The sequence below is a fragment of the Rhinoderma darwinii genome, chromosome 1, assembly GCF_050947455.1.
Source record: "Rhinoderma darwinii isolate aRhiDar2 chromosome 1, aRhiDar2.hap1, whole genome shotgun sequence".
NCBI lineage: Eukaryota > Metazoa > Chordata > Amphibia > Anura > Rhinodermatidae > Rhinoderma > Rhinoderma darwinii.
This window is the reverse complement of record NC_134687.1, coordinates 99,156,539-99,173,947: the sequence shown is the minus strand read 5'-3', so window position 1 is coordinate 99,173,947 and position 17,409 is coordinate 99,156,539. Positions and strand designations below refer to the sequence as shown.

At 42.9% G+C, this 17,409-nt stretch overlaps 1 protein-coding gene across 5 annotated transcripts in view; it reads left to right on the top strand.

Moving 5' to 3' along the window:
- Nucleotides 1-14,952, top strand: part of WDR17 (WD repeat domain 17) — a 128,466-nt gene extending 113,514 nt beyond the window's left edge. For all 5 annotated transcript variants that reach the window (XM_075860237.1, XM_075860238.1, XM_075860235.1 and 2 more), the window contains 6 exons: nt 999-1,140; nt 1,469-1,571; nt 3,144-3,245; nt 7,277-7,375; nt 11,651-11,834; nt 14,251-14,952. In XM_075860237.1, coding sequence (XP_075716352.1) covers nt 999-1,140; nt 1,469-1,571; nt 3,144-3,245; nt 7,277-7,375; nt 11,651-11,834; nt 14,251-14,370 — 750 coding nt within the window. In that variant the 3' untranslated portion in view covers nt 14,371-14,952. The remainder of the gene's footprint in view (nt 1-998; nt 1,141-1,468; nt 1,572-3,143; nt 3,246-7,276; nt 7,376-11,650; nt 11,835-14,250) is intronic.
- Nucleotides 14,953-17,409: the final 2,457 nt, after the last annotated feature.

Below are 17,409 nucleotides of genomic sequence, written 5' to 3'. Positions count from 1 at the left end.
TTAGGGCCTAAAATGGGCTGGTCACTAAGTTTTTTTATTTATAAAATGTTTACATTTTGAGATGCAGCTTTTATGTATCCTGGATACATAGAAGCTGTATCTTGCGCTGAAAGAATCTGTCAGATCTACAGGACTGACGGCCTCGGTGGCAGCAGGTCCTGCATGTCTCTGACACACAGGATTCAGCTGTTATCGGTCACATCTAAACCTGTCTGCGACGAGCCGAACAGACCAGAGGGATCTTCTCCAATCGTCGTGGGAACAGGGTTAGGTGAGTATTTATTATATTTTTAATATGCACTATGGGGGCATTATAATGGGGGCAGCTGTGGGGGCATTACACTGTATGAGGGCAGCTGTGGGGCATTATACTGTGTGGGGGCACTTGTGTGATAGGTACTATGGGGCATTATACTGTGTGGGGGCACTTGTGTGATAGGTACTATGGGGGTATTATACTGTGTGGGGGCACTATGGGGGTATTATACTGTGTGGGGGCAGCTATGGGAGCATTATAATGTGTGTATGGGGCAGTTACGGGATGTTATTCTGTGTAGGGGTACAATGGGCCACTATACTGTTTGGGGGGCATTATACTGTGGGAAAGGACTATGGGATACTGTGTAGGTTGAACTCGATGTGTATGGGATGGGATGGGATTGGGTACAGTTAGAGGCGTAGCTTAACAAAAAAAAATTGCCGGCAGAGTGTTCATAGTTATTTAACAGGGAGAGACGAAGACCAGACGCTGTCAGACACTTGGTGAAATCCAACATACCCAATCTTAGTTTCCACTGTCTGCCAACACATTAGATTGTCAGAATACCCCAAAATATATCTAATGTATATGGGCAGCTTTAATGACAACTTGCTCGCTAGGGTTACATTGCAAAGGAAAAAAAATGCATCTCTACAGCAACGTATCTACAGACAACATGCTGCAGAAATATATATATATATTCAAAATTGTTTACAGCTATCCAAACATGTATTTACAGTGTAATTTGCCAAGTATGGAAGAATGCTCACAACTCGCAGAGACCTGCCATGGAGATGGAGACATCTTTCAAGCTGTCAAATACTATCTGCTAAGTTCAGAACCTGAAAAGGCCCTGCCAGTTGGGATCAGTTATGTAAAAGGTATTAAATAATGGATGTCACAGCTGTTTCTGGTGTAATGAAGTATTAGCTACATATAGGTGTGTGCAACTTTTGTGTAGTAATTTAGACTCCAATGAGCGTGCTCCAAATTCTAGCACTTACATCAGATACACATACAACTGGGGACTATTTCGTGAATTTGGAGCATGTCCGGTAAATTCTGCACTATTTTACTAACAAGAAACTGCGATCACTTATACATGCGCCTAGATGTTTCAAGTTGTGAAAATGCTATTTTATAATCTACAATATATAACATGACAAAGGAGCATTTCTACACTAACTGATCTATGTATTTTATCAACAGAACAAATCAGTAGCTCTGACTGGACCTTGGATTCCATATTTCCAATTCTTGATGTTCTCAGTTACAGTAGAACAGAGAGATTAGTGCTACATAAATGTAGTGAGTGAGTATTCTGTCTCCGGTCTGTAGACCTTGGCATGTACAGTATGGCTGCAATGTTGTCAGTTGTGATTGTGGGGGGTTTATTTAATCAAGCTCAGAGGAGGTGAATTTTACCGTGTCTAAACCCTGTGAAAGACCAGACTAAATAGATGGAATAAAGCTAGAAAACTTGTATTGTAAAGGCGTTGTCCAGTTTCAGTAAATTAATGGTATTTTTTGGATAATTAAAAGTTATACAATTTTCCAATATACTTTCTGTATTAATTCCTCATGGTTTTAAAGAACTCTGCTTGTTGTCATCATTCAGTAGGAACATTTATTATGTACTTCCAGTGGACGAAATTCTGTCCATGGTCTTGTGATGGACACACAGCTCTGATACACAAACTGTTAGGGTAAACGTAAACGCCTCGAAAAACGGAAGCTGAACGCCTCCAACCATCTGCCTATTGATTTCAATGGGAAAAACGGTGTTTCGTTCCGACGGGGCGTTTTTTTTCATGTCACTTCTTGAGCCGTTTTTCATTGTGTCAATAGCAAAAACGGCTCCAAAATACGCATCAAAAAACATTTGATGATTTAAAAACGGCTGAAAATAAGAGGCTGTTTTCTCTTGAAAACAGCTCCGTATTTTACAGCCGTTTTTACTTTAGCGTGTGAACATAGCCTAAGGGCCAGTTCACACACAGTTTTTTGATGAAGAACCGCTTTGGAAAACGTAACAAAAAACGGCCGAAAATACCTCCCATTGAGTTCAATGGGAGGCGGAGGCGTTTGTTTTTTTCGCGAGCGGAAAAACCGTCTCGCAAGAAAAAGAAGCGACATGCCCTATCTTTGGGCGTTTACGTCTCTGACCTCCCATTGACATCAATGGGAGGCAGAGAAAGCGTATTTCGCTGCGTTTTATGCCTGCGGTGCTCAATGTCCGCGGGCGAAAACTGATGAAAAAAATGTGGCAAACGGCGTGCAGGCAGATCAAAATCTGCCTGCAAAAAACTCAGTGTGAACATAACCTAACTGTAACGAGCCCTGCACCTGTGTGTCTATCACATGACAATAAACAGAATTGTATCCGCTGGAAAGTAAACAATGAATGTTCCTACGGAATAACAACAAACAGATCTTGAAAACCATAAGAAATGAATACAGAAAGTATATTGGAAAATTGTATAAGGTTTAATTATACCAAAAATAACACTAATTTGCTGAAACCGGACAACCCCTAAGTATAGCAACCAACCAGATTGTAATAATCATGGTGCAGATGCCATACTGACACTGTCCAATCAGTGCCGGGTGTCAGACTGTGTAGGGACATACATTTCCAAGAGGAATAACAGAGGAATGGCACAATGCAGAGAACTAAGTAAAGATGCTTCAGAATTGTTATTTTCTGGTAAATGCAAGTGTTTAGTAAAAGAGACCTGCTAGATCCAATGTAGAAAAAAGAAAGAGCAAAGTTATGCCAGTTGTTCTCTTGTTTCTAAATTGCATGTAGCCTGAGCTTCATTTAAAGAGAGGATCAGGTAACATATATGGTTTTCTGTAAGTATTTACTGTACTTTCCTCCCAGGGTCCGCAATGAGCTTCTCATACTGTGCGGATACATTGGGGCTTTACTTGCTATTAGAAGACACTATACAAGCATTGTTCCTGCACTTTATGAATATACAAGGTAAACATCTTCTGCTCTTTATCATCAAGAAAACACTCCTATATAATTGGTGGAGAAGCAATAAGGGTATGTTCACACGTAGTCAACAAAAACGTCTGAAAATCCAGAGCTGTTTTCAAGGGAAAACAGACCCTGCTTTTCAGACGTTTTTTTACCAACTCGCATTTTTCGCGGCGTTTTCACGCCGTTTTCGCGGCGTTTTTTACGTCCGTTTTTGGAGCTGTTTTCATTGGAGTCTATGAGAAACCAGCTCCAAAAACGTCCAAAGAAGTGTCCTGCACTTCTTTTTACGAGGCGTAATTTTACGCGTCGTAATTGCCGTACGACGCGTAAAATTACGCGTCGTGTGGACAATACAGCGTTCTACCCATAGAAAGTAATGGGCAGATGTTTGACGACGTATTTGAGACGTATTTCCAGACGTAAAACGAGGCAAAATACGCCTCGTATACGTCTGAAATTTGGCCGTGTGAACATACCCTTAGGCTGGGTTCACACAACCTATTTTCAGGCGTAAACGAGGCGTATTATGCCTCGTTTACGCCTGAAAATAGGGCTACAATACGTCGGCAAACATCTGCCCATTCATTTGAATGGGTTTGCCGACGTACTGTGCAGACGACCTGTCATTTAGGGCAGATTCACACGAACGTTGCGTTTTTGCGCACGCAAACAACGCAGCGTTTTGCGAGCGCAAAAACCATTTGACAGCTGCGTGTGTCATGCGTGTCTGATGCGCGGCTGCGTGATTTTCGCGCAGCCGGCATCATAGAGATGAGGCTTGTCGATGCCCGTCACTGTCCAAGGTGCTGAAAGAGCTAAATCTTTCAGCACCCTCGACAGTGAATGCCGAACACAACAGCGAAAAACATGTAAAAAAAAAGATAAAGTTCCTACTTACCGAGAACTTCCCGGCCGTTGCCTTGGTGACGCGCCTCTCTTGACATCGGGCCCCACCTCCCTGGATGACGCGGCAGTCCAAGTGACCGCTGCAGCCTGTGATTGGCTGCAGCCTGTGCTTGGCCTGTGATTGGCTGGAGCTGTCACTTGAACTGAAGTGTCATCCCGGGAGGTCGGACTGCAGGAAGGAGACAGGAGTAATCGGTAAGTTAGAACTTCGTTTTTTTTTTACAGGTTCATGTATTTTGGGATCACAAGTCACTGTCCATGGTGCTGAAACAGTTTAACTCTTTCAGCACCATGCACAGTGAATGTCTCCCGACGTCGCGGACCGGAAATTTTTTGGCCCGGTTCGGCCAAAACGAGTTTGGCCGAACCCGGTGAAGTTAGCTTCGGTTGTCGGGGGTTCGCTCCTCGCAAAGACACTCCGTTTGGATGCTTGGAAACAGAAAAGCACGTGGTGCTTTTCTGTTTCCATTCATCCTTTTGACAGCTGTTGCGCAAACACGCAGTTCGCACGGAAGTGCTTCCGTGTGACATGCGTGGTTTTCACGCACCCATTGACTTCAATGGGTGCGTGATGCGTGAAATACGCAGAGTTATTGAACCTGTCGCGTATTTTGCGCAGCGAACAAACGCTGCGCAAAATACACGGACTGTGTGTACTGCCCCATAGACTTCTATAGGGCATTGCGTGCCGCGCGAAAACCACGCGCCCTACACGCTGCCAAATCACGCTCGTGTGAATCCCCCCTTACGCGTCGTCGTTTGACAGCTGTCAAACGACGAGGCGTAAGTTGCCTGCCTCGGCAAAGAAGTGCAGGGCACTTCTTTGCAACGTAATTTGAGCCGTTCTTCATTGAAGTCAATGAAGAACAGCTCAAGATTACAGGCGTCAAAGACGCCTCGTATATTATGAGGAGCAGCATTTACGGCTGAATTGAGGCAGCTGTTTTCTCCTGAAAACAGTCTGTCTTTTCAGACGTAAATGCCTGCTATCGTGTGAACATACCCTTACTGTCCTTCTAAAAACCCTTCTAAAAACCCGGGGCTATGTTCACACATTGGAATCAGCTGCTAGAGAAAATCCGTTGCATTCCTATGAATGTGGTTGTTTCTGCCGCAGGTGTATGGATTTCTGGAAATTACATTCAGATGAATTAAACTGATTTTCAGTCACAGGAATTTCTGCAACAAAATCTGTCATGTGTGACTGCACCCTTACATAATATAGCTTTAAAAGGTTCGGAGCACCATTTTCCTGATAGAGCTCCAAATCCCCTACTTCTCTTCACTCAGCCGTAACTACATAAGTGGGTGTTGAGTAAGCTCCCCCCAGTGGTGGCTGGGGACGGACAGATATATATATATATATATATATATATATATATATATATAGGTTATTGCTTATATAGCCCCGTCATATTCCCCAGCGCTGTACAGAAGTTATTACTCAATGTGCCCAGTAGGGATCACAATCTAAATGAATTTTAGACCAATTTAAATTTGAAATATAAAAATGGTGTTCTAAGGGGGGATATTCCCTTTAAGGGTATGTTCACACGCCGTGTTTTCAGACGTAAATTGGGCGTTTTAGGCCTCGAATTACGCCTGAAAAAACTGCTCCATTACGCCTACAAACATCTGCCCATTGCTTGCAATGGAATTTACGGTGTTCTGTTCCCACGAGGCTTAATTTTACGCGTCACTGTCAAAATACGGCGCATAAAAAGACGCCCGCGAAAAAGAAGTGCATGTCACTTCTTGAGACGTTTTTGGAGACGATTTTCATTGACTTCATTGAAAAACAGCTCAAAAAACGTCCGTAAAATCCGCCGAGAAAAACACGAGTTGCTACAAAAACTTCTGAAAATCAGGAGCTGTTTTCGCCTAAAAAGAGCTCCGTATTTTCAGATGTATTTTGCTAAGCCGTGTGACCATATCCTAAAGGCATGTTCACACTCAGTGACCAAAAACGTCTGAAAATACGGAGCTGTTTTCAGGCAAAAACAGCTCCTGATTTTCAGACATTTTTGTAGCAACTCGTGGGAACAGAACACCGTAAAACCCATTGCAAGCAATGGGCAGATATTTGTAAGTGTATTAGGGGCGTTATTTCAGGCGTAATTTGAGGCGTAAAACACCCAAATTACGTCTGAAAACACTACGTGTGAACACTAGTCTGATTGTCAGCCGCAGAATTTAAATAACTCTTTAAAGAAAAAGTTCACTTTTAAACATCCTGTCATTTATTGAGACATGTCAGAAGATACCTTCGGTGTGATCTGTGAGCTGGGACTCCCACCGATCGCTAGAATAAAGGAGCCTTCTGAGCGCTGTGCGCTTTTGTGTTGTAGGTTAGAGATCTTTCAGTCTCCCAGTCCCATTAAATCAATAAGACTGAAATGTTCATGTACACAGAGAACAGCCATGGACCCCCTAATTCTAGTGATTAGTGGGGGTCCTTCTCACAGATCCAGAAAGAGGATATGCCAAAAGTCTAAGAATGATCCTTTACTCCTACGTCAGTTTACTCTCAGTAGGGCCTTATTCACACGAATGTGTTATACGTCCGTGTGACGGCCGTTAAAACAACGGCCGTCACATGGACCTATGTAATTCGATGGGGCCATTCACACGGCTGTTGTTTCAACGGAGTGTGTGAAGGGTCCGTGAGAAAATAGGACATGTCCCATTTTTTTGCGCTTCACGCATCCCTTCATAGACTCTAGTCTATGGGGGATGCGTGATAACGCGACCCCGCAGCGTACAGCACGGATGCACCTCGGACGTGAAAAACAGCAGTTTTTAATGTCCAATATGCGCAATGTTCGTGTGAATAAGGCCAAAGACAACCCCTTCTAGGGCATATTAAATGTCAAAGGGCAGGGGTTCTCTGCTCAGGGGGAGAGCCGCTAAGAATTAGTATGGTATCACTGTAGTAAGTACCCTTTACTTATATAACACCCACATACTCTGCAGGGACATCATTCCCTGTCTCTAACTGGGCTCACAACCTACATGAACTTAAATTCTGCTGGTTTATTCTGGTGTTTATTGCTTATTGAATAACCTGTTCGTTTCTGCAGAAGACATTGACATACTTTCCTTTTCTTTATAATAATTTCCAGTCAGCTTCTGAAACGTCGGGAAGTGTCTGTACCTTTGCAGATTGAGCAGCTTTCAGTGGAGTTAGATGCATGGAGAGCATGTACACAGTCCACTAACAAGTAAGAACATTCAGGATATATTTTTTTTTCCAAAATACACACAGTATGTGAGCACAATGAATTAGGCCGGATTCACACGTGCGTGTTCGGCCCGTGATATACGGACCGTATGCCGGCATTATTTCCTGGACCGAACACACTGCAGAGAGCTGGGCTCTTATCGTCATAGTTATCTATGACGCTAGGAGTCCCTGCCTCGCTGCGAGAAAACTGTCCCGTATTATATTCATGTTTCAATACGGGACAGTTTTCCGCAGTGACATCTAGCATCATAGATAACTATGACGATAGGAGCCCGGCTCCCTGCAGTGTGTTCGGTCCGGCAAATGTGGCCGACATATGGACCGTATATCACGGACCGAACACACTCGTGTGAATCCGGCCTTAGTGATCAGGTTACAACTGAGGGGAGGGGGGAACAGAGTGAGAGAGGCAGAGAAGAGAGACGCAGATGGTGCAGCTGCTTCTAGTAAGCGTATGTTCACATGCTGTGTTTTCAGGCGTGTTTCTGGGTGTAAACGCCTCCAAATATGCCTGGAAAAACAAACATCTGCCCATTGAATTCAATGGGAAAAACAGCGTTTCGTTCAGCCAGGACGTTTTTTTACACTGCCATTTTAAAAAATGGCGCGTAAAAAGGAGCATGTCACTTCTTGAGCCGTTTTTGGAGCTGTTTTTCATTGTGTCAATAGAAAAACAGTTCCAAAAACATCTACAAAAAACCACCTAAAAAAAAAGTTTTCAGCTTCAAAAACGGTTGAAAATCAGAGGCTGTTTTCTCTGAAAACAGCTCCGTCATTTTCAGCCGTTTTTCATTCTGCGTGTGAACATACCCTAAGGGCATGACCACACATGGCGGAATTCCTCCGCAACTGTCCGCATCAATGCCGCACCTAATCCGGGTTGCGGATTACGGCTGCGGATCTGCACAAAATGTGCAGAAAATTGATGCGGACTGGCCGCTGCGGACTGCAGGAAAAGTGCTTCCCTTCTCCCTATTCAGTGCAGGATAGAGAGAAGGGACAGCACTTTCCCTAGTGAAAGTCAAAGAAATTCATACTTACCGCCCGTTGTCTTGGTGACGCGTCCCTCTTTCGGCATCCAGCCCGACCTCCCTGGATGACGCTCCAGTCCATGTGACCGCTGCAGCCTGTGCTTGGCCTGTGATTGGCTGCAGCCGTCACTTAGAATGAAACGTCATCCTGGGAGGCCGGACTGGAGACAGACGCAGGGAGTTCTCGGTAAGTATGAACTTATATGTTTTTTTACAGATACATGTATATTGAGATCGGTAGTCACTGTCCCGGGTGCAGAAACAGTTACTGCCGATCGCGTAACTCTTTCAGCACCCTGGACAGTGACTATTTACAGACGTCTCCTAGCAACGCTCCCGTCATTACGGGAGCCCCATTGACTTCCTCAGTCTGGCTGTAGACCTAGAAATACATAGGTCCAGCCAGAATGAAGAAATGTCATGGTAGTAAAAACAATACGCTCCGCAGCACACATAAGATCTGCGGACTTCATTGCGGAATTTTGACTCTCCATTGAAGTCAATGGAGAAATTCCGCCATGAGTCCGCAACCAGTCCGCCACTGCTCCGCAACAGACAGAGCATGCTGCGGACACCAAATTCCGCTCCGCAGCCTATGCTCCGCAGCGGAATTGTACGCATCGTGTAAACGAACACTGCTAAATTAAAGTGAAAGTCAATGGAGAAACGGCTCCGCTGCGGATTAACGCTGCGGAGTGTCCGCAGCGGAATTTAAGTGAAATTCCGCCATGTGTGAACCCGCCCTAAGTGTTATATCTCACACCAGTGCTGGATTCACATCTACACTGCTCATTACTGCTATATAATCTCCTTCATGCTGCTGTTGCTTCTATATGTATGTGATATATAGAGATAGGAGAGTAGGATGATTCTCCTCTTCTCTGTGTGCAGTGTATAGAAGACATGATAGCAGTTAAGCTCCAGCCACTACCTCAAAGATAACTGAGAATTAGCGATAGAGCCTGCAGAGGAGAAAACAGCTATAAAAAAAAAATACCATATACAAGTCATTTAAGGGTCAGAAATAATGTTATTCCTCATGTACACACATATGACACCTTATTCTGAAGTGACCTGAAAGATTAGGTACGCTTAAAATGTAATCTTTCATCCACATTATGCTGCCCTCACTCAGGTCAGCAAAATGTAGTGGCAGACAATTGTTTTGCTAATGTGAACCCTTTTAAGAGAACTTGCAGTCAGAGCCCAGGCAGCGCCGCCGACTTTCTGTTAGCTGCACCTACTCTCCGCTGATTGACAGATGTGTCCCTATTAATGTGCATAGGAAGACATCGGTCTTTCAGCAGAGTGGATGGGACTAGAGGAAAGTGGGCGTGGCTAATGTCCAAGAATCATCTCTAGCAGCACTGCCTGGACTCTGAATGTAAGTTCCCATAAAAAGTTTCATAGAGTGAAAAGTGACAGACCGCTGAAATCTGAGTGTCTATCACTACATTATGATGTCCTTAGTGAGGGCAACAGAATGTGTATAACAGGTTCCCTTCAAGTCCTTTAAGTCGTGAGGTGGGGCCTTAATGGATCGCACTTGATTTTCTGGTAAATCCCACAGATGTCGATCGGATTGAGATCTGCTGAATTTGAATGCCAATTCAACATCTTGAACTCTTTGTCATGTTTCCTAAATCATTCATAAACAATTTGTACAGTGTGGCAGGGTGCATTATCCTTCTGAAAGAGGCCAGTGCCATTACTGATTACCGTTGGCATGGAGTGGTGTACTTGGTCTGCAATAATGTTTAAAACGGTGGTACTTGTCAAAGTAACATCCACATGAATGCCAGTACCCAAGGTTTCCTAGCAGAACATAGCCCAGAGCATCACACTGTCTCAACCGGCTTGCCTTCTTCCCATAGTGCATATTGGTGCCATCTTTTCCACAGGTAAACGACGCACACGCACCCTGCTGTCCACATGTCAAAAGAATCGGCCACCTTCTATTGCTCCATGGTTCAGTTCTGATGCTTACATGCCCACTGTAGGCACTTTCATCAGTGATAAGGGATCAATATAGGCACTGTGACTGTTGTTCAGCTATACATCCCGAAAGGCAGCAAGCTACGTTGCACTATGTGTTCTGACACCTTTCTACCACACTTTCCACGCATTTCAATGAGTCTTGGACACCCATGATCCTGTCACCAGTTCACCATTTGTCCTTTCTTGTACCACTTTTGGTAGGTACTGACCACTGCATACCAGGAACACCACACAAGACCTTCCATTTTGGAGATACTCTGACCTAGTCATCAAGCCATCACCTGTTGAAGTTGCTCAGTTCCTTATGCTTGTCAATTATTCCTGCTTCCAGCACTAATTAAGGTTAATTTATCAGATGAGTGTGCTGGCTTAAGGCCGAGTTCACACGTAGCGGTCAAAATTGTGGCAAAAAAAACCCAGCCTAAGACCGGATTCACATGAGCATGTTTGGTCCGTGATATACGGTCCATATGTCGGACGCATTTCCCGGACCGAACACACTGCAAGGAGCCGGGCTCCTAGCATCATAGTTATCTATGACGCTAGGAGTCCCTGCCTCGCTGCGGGAAAACTGTCTTGTACTGTAATCATGTTTTCAGTACGGCAGTTTTCCGCAGTGGCAAGCCAAACTGGAGTGACTATTTTATCGCACCCTGTAAGACGCATCCGGCATAGAAGTGGACTGCATGATTATCAGCCACGCAGGAAGCCTATCCAGCTTTTGCCAAGGCTTATATCGTTAAAGGACAAGACTTTTGGAAATCTTTACTCTGGTCTGATGAAACCAAAGTCAATCTTTTTGGATCCAATGGCATCCTAAATGTATGGCGTCACAGCGACGCAAAGCGGTGATAAAGATCTTATATGTGGAAATACGAGTGTAGAGGAATTTTACAGTTTGCCGCTGATGTAGCTTCACACTTGCAGGTCAAAGGAGGGAGCAATTAGACAGGCTGGAAGCTCGCTCATGAGAGTGGGACTTCATTGTAAGCAGACTTGTTCTTGCACAGACAGATCTTTTGTTTGTCCTAATGCTACTTTCTTGGACCCACAAGCAAAGCCAAGGTGCCCCTGCTATGTTTTCTGCTCTATTATGTATTACTTGTAAACAGCCTTCATAGTGGCATCTTAGTATATAATCTACCACGGTGTAATTGTACAGTATATGTCAGATCTTTAGGTAGTAACCACCTTTTTGGGCACTACTTATGCTTATTACATAGGTCCGGAGATGATCTTCCATACACACCCCCTACAGAGACACAAAGAAAGATTTATTCAAGTATAGTCGAAAAAATAAAGGAAGAACCTATTAAAGGACTGATTGGACCAGACTATGTCACAGGATCTAATCTACCTAGTCATTCTGACGTTCAGGTGTCTTGCTTAACAGGATTACGAATACAGGTGGGTTACATGTTTCTGCTTATCCATTTAAAAAAGGTAAATGTATAATGTTATACTCCAAGGAAAAGATACACACAGCCATTCATTTCAAATGTAATGTAATAAAATTACATGACACCCATTCAAGTCAATGGGCAACCATATAATACTGGTTCACAGCGAGTCCCCCAGAACAGGAGCCACTCCTTCTAGCAGCTATCTGCTCTGGTTCATAGATGGGCACATGTGCAAAGGACTACCCATCTGTGACATTCAAATTCCCTATTTAAAAGGTTGTCCTTTTGGGAAACCCATTAAATGTACAGATCCCCTGGGAAGATAAGACAGTGAGCAGCCGAAGGCCCATTCAATGTTTATTCAGGCACCGCATGTGGTCCGTACATGGAGCTATGTCCGGTATTGCATGTCAGCACCCTTATTATGCGGATTAGTAGGGGTCCTGTGTGTTGGACACATTATTTAGGATAGGCCATCAATGTACTGTGTATTCCTGTATATTGTAATTTACTTAAGGTGGCTCTGTCACCAGATTTTGCAACCCCTATCTGCTATTGCAGCAGATAGGCGCTGCAATGTAGATTACAGTAACGTTTTTATTTTTAAAAAAACGAGCATTTTTGGCCAAGTTATGACCATTTTCGTATTTATGCAAATGAGGCTTGCAAAAGTACAACTGGGCGTGTTGAAAAGTAAAAGTACAACTGGGCGTGTATTATGTGCGTACATCGGGGCGTGTTTACTACTATTACTAGCTGGGCGTTGTGTATAGAAGTATCATCCACTTCTCTTCAGAACGCCCAGCTTCTGGCAGTGCAGACACAGCCGTGTTCTCGAGAGATCACGCTGTGACGTCACTCACAGGTCCTGCATCGTGTCAGACGAGCGAGGACACCGGCACCAGAGGCTTCAGTTGATTCTGCAGCAGCATCAGTGTTTGCAGGTAAATCGATGTAGCTACTTACCTGCAAACGCTGATGCTGCTGCAGAATCAACTGTAGCCTCTGGTGCCGATGTGGCCGACACGATGCAGGACCTGGGGCAGGAAGTGAGTGACGTCACAGATCTGCACTGCCAGAAGCTGGGCGTTCTGAAGAGAAGTGGATGATACTTCTCATCAGAACGCCCAGCTAGTAAAAGTAGTAAACACGCCCCGATGTACGCACATAATACACGCCCAGTTGTACTTTTACTTTTAAACACACCCACTTGGACTTTTGCAAGCCTCATTTGCATAAATACAAAAATGGCCATAACTTGGCCAAAAATGCTCGTTTTTTAAAAATAAAAACGTTACTGTAATCTACATTGCAGCGCCTATCTGCTGCAATAGCAGATAGGGGTTGCAAAATCTGGTGACAGAGCCTCTTTAAAGTACATACATTGCATTATTTATAAAGTGCTGATTCTGAGTTAAATCACCAATAACCTAAGGTGTTAATAATCTGAGAAGATGCAAAAGAGTAATACATTTTATTAGGCCTCATGCACACGACCGTGCTCGTAATTACGAGCACGGCCGGCCATGGGCAGCCGGCCGTTTTTCCGAGCCGTGCTCCCATTATAAAGTATAGGAGCACGGCCCGTAAAATAAAAAAATAGAACATGTTCTATCTTTTTAACGGCACGGGCGCCTTCCCGTGAGAAAACGGGAAGGTACACGTGGCCAACAGAAGTATATGGGCCCGTTATTTCGGGTCGTAATTACGACCCGTAATAACTGGTGTTTTTACGGTCGTGTGCATGAGGCCTTAGGAGATAAATCACTACAAATATTTTTTTTATATTGAATAAAATGATCAGCCTACAATGGGTATAATAGCGCAACCCGCTCTCCATAGACCTATCAGAAACAGAAGGCTGGATACTTAACATCAGAGTCTAGCATACATAAGAACTAATATTCCGTACCTCTGTTTTGAATATGTGTGAGGAGCGGTTGCTCTATTATACCCATTGTAGAACGTTTTTTTTATATTGATTGATATTCATTGTAGTAATTTATCTCCTAATAAAAATGAGTCTTATGTCTTGTCAGATTATTTAAACCTGCTTGAGTTATTGGTGATATCGTAATTAGAGGGGATTCATGCATTATATTGGTTAAGATTATATGTAGGTTGCATATGATTCTGAGGTATAGCATGTATCACAATTCAGAGCTGCATTCACAATTCTGCTGGTTACTATTGGAAACAGTCAGCAAAAAAGTTTTTAATCTATTTTAATGCATTTTATTTTTATACTTTCTTGTTAAATACGAGGCTAAAAACTAGTCTAAAGAAAGTGGAAGTGTTATCTATGAGCGACATCTCCATTGTCATAATGAGAGTTGGGGTCTGTATTTACTCACGTGTATGTGTTACATAATATTGTATATCTGTTATTACTGCGACAGGTTTTTTTTGTTTTTTTGCAGGGTCCCGTGTTCTTTCTAGAAGATGGCAAATCAGCTATTTCACTGAATGATGCACTAATGTGGGCAAAGGTTAACCCATTCTCACCTTTAGGGACCGGAATACGATTGAATCCTTTTTGAATGTGGATTAATCTGCAACGTGTGAAGAATAAAGAGGTTTATCGCAAAAAAAACAATCCCAGGACAAATAGGACAGAGTACGTAGGTACAGTCAGCGGTGTCGGGAAGAGAACCATTGACATTCTAACGGTTGTGTTTGGTAATGGTAAAGTCAAATCTATGTAAATATGAAAACAAAAAATGGACGTTTAGTTTGACGAGCCAAAGACCAACATGTTATGTCATTCTGTTTACATATTCCTTCTTTGCGGGATATTACCACGTCATTAGGTACTGTATATGTCAAGTCATATTTAGTAGCTACTGTTCAAACTACTCAATATAAGCTGCTTAGTGGTTATTCCAGTGCTGTACATAGGCCAAGAAACTGTCACATTTATGACCATTTTTATGTAAAGATTTAGCACACGAATTTGTACTGTCATTTACTGTGTGTAGTACCCCACTGACTGTAAAGATACTCATGAATGCCGACATTTTATCATGTATGTTTCCTTCAGTTTATGGTTTATACAGATGTTCTATTTACAGAATAAAGCGAAACAAGTAAATCCTGGCCCAGACTTGTTGTATAGAATAAAATATGCACCATTGCGATGTGTTGACACTAAGACTTCGTTCACATCTGCGTCGGGACTCCGTTCATGGGTTCCGTCAGAGCCATAGTTCTCCATTTGCATCACCATTGATTTCAATGGTGACGGATCCGTTGCAAATGGTTTCCATTTGTCACCGTTGTGTAAGGTTTCCGTTGTTTTGACGGAATCAATACCGTAGTCGACTGCGGTATTACTTGCGGATTTTTAATGTGAGTTTTCCAGTTTGTGTGCCGCGGATCGGCACGAGGATGAGAGGATCCCAATCAATGATAGGTCACTTATTAATGCAGATTTTAAATCTGCACAAAGTGCCAGGTGTCTATATTCAGAAAATATATGGGTATGTGGGTATAATAAGGATCTTTTATTTTATTATACAGGTTCAGCCGCTTCTCGGCTGTTTCCATAACTCCCACAGGTATCAATGGAGAGAGATGCACACATGTACAGCCACATATTCATTTATTCTCTGCCCTGACGCGATGGCCACCTCACCAGGAGGGACAAGCTTTTTTTTACTGCAGCACTTTTTGCCCGCGGTCCTCAATGCCCGCAGGTGTAAAAGTCGCGAAAAATGCAGCGAAAACCACGGGAAAAAAGGCGCAGGCAGGTCAAAATCTTCCTCTAAAGCAGATTTTTTTTTCTTCCTGCAAAAAAACTCTGTGTGAACTAGGCCTAAGAGGGAACAGTGCAGATGTGCAAATATTTTCATACATCTTCCTGGATAAGTAGTGGTGATGTCACTAGGATGACACTAGAGGAACTAGCCCATTGAACTGTTGTACCTTAACCCGTTAGTGACCGCCAATACGCCTTTTAACGGCGGCCACTAACGGGCTTTATTCTGATGCATATGCACTCTCCCTGCCAGAGGCAGCTGAGGGCTGGGAGCGTCCCTGCTCTGCCGTGTGAGATCGATATAAGTATCGTTCTCAGATGTTTAACCCCTCAGATGCGGTGCGCAATAGTGGTCTCTCCCACCGACACCCGGCGATAAGATTGCCGAGTGTTTGTGTCTTCTATGGCAGCCTAATAAAGACCCCCAGGTCTGCCTGTCATGAATGCCTTCTAGATCATGCCTCTGGCATGACCTAGCAGATGCCTGCCCGTTTTAAACGGACAGGCAGTAATACACTGCAATACAGAAGTATTGCAGTGTATTATAATAGCGATCGCAGAATCGCATATTATAGTCCCCTAGTAGGACTAGTAAAAAAAAAGTTTAATAAAGTTCATTTAAAAAAAAATGTGAAAAAAAATGAAAAACCCAGTTTTTCCCCTTACAAACTCCTTTACTATTAAAAAAACGAAATAAAATAAAGTTACGCATATTTGGTATCGCCGCGTCCGTAACGACCCCGACTATAAATTTATTACATTATTTAACCCGCACGGTGAACGCCGTAAAAAATTTAATAAAAAACTATGGAAAAATTGCTGTTTTCTGTGAATCCTGACTTTAAAAAAAAATGTTATAAAAAGTGATCAAAAGGTCGCATCTACTCCAAAATGGTACCAATAAAAACGACAAGTCTTCCCGCAAAAAAAAAGCCCCCATACAACCGCATCGGCGAAAAAATAAAAACGTTACGGCTCTTCAAATATGGAGACACAAAAACAAATCATTTTGAAAAAAAACACGTTTTTACTGCGTAAAAGTAGTAAAACATACAAAAACTATACAAATTTGGTATCGTTGCAATCGTAACAACCCGCTGAATAAAGTTATTGTGTTATTTATATCACACGGTAAACGGCGTAGATTTAAGACGCGAAAAAGCGTGGCGAAATTTCAGGGTTTTTTCTATTCCCCCCAAAAAAAAGTTCATAAAAGTTAATCTACAAATAATATGTCCCCCAAAATGGTGCTATTAAAAAATACAACTTGTCCCGCAAAAAACAAGACATTATACAGCTACGTCGACGCAAAAATAAAAAAGTTATAGCTCTTGGAATGCGACGATGGAAAAACGTAAAAAATAGCTTGGTCATTAAGGTCTAAAATAGGCTGGTCATTAAGGGGTTAATAAGAGACCGCCATCCGAGGTGACACGTCTAGTTAATAACTATAAATAGCTGGTAGCATTTAGCATTAGATCATGTCTATGGAGCCATTTTAAGAAAAAGAAACAATGCGGTTAAGATCTGCACATTGTTAGAAGTTGGTTTGACGATTTCTGCCACAGTTGATGTACAGGGTGGGCCATTTATATGGATACACCTAAATAAAATGGGAATGGTTGGTGATATTAACTTCCTGTTTGTGGCACATTAGTATATGGGAGGGGGGAAACTTTTCAAGCTGAGTGTTGACCATGGCGGCCATTTTGAAGTTGGCCATTTTGTATCCAACTTTAGTTTTTTCAATGGGAAGAGGGTCATGTGACACATCAAACTCATCGAGAATTTCACAAGAAAAACAGTGGTGTGCTTGGTTTTA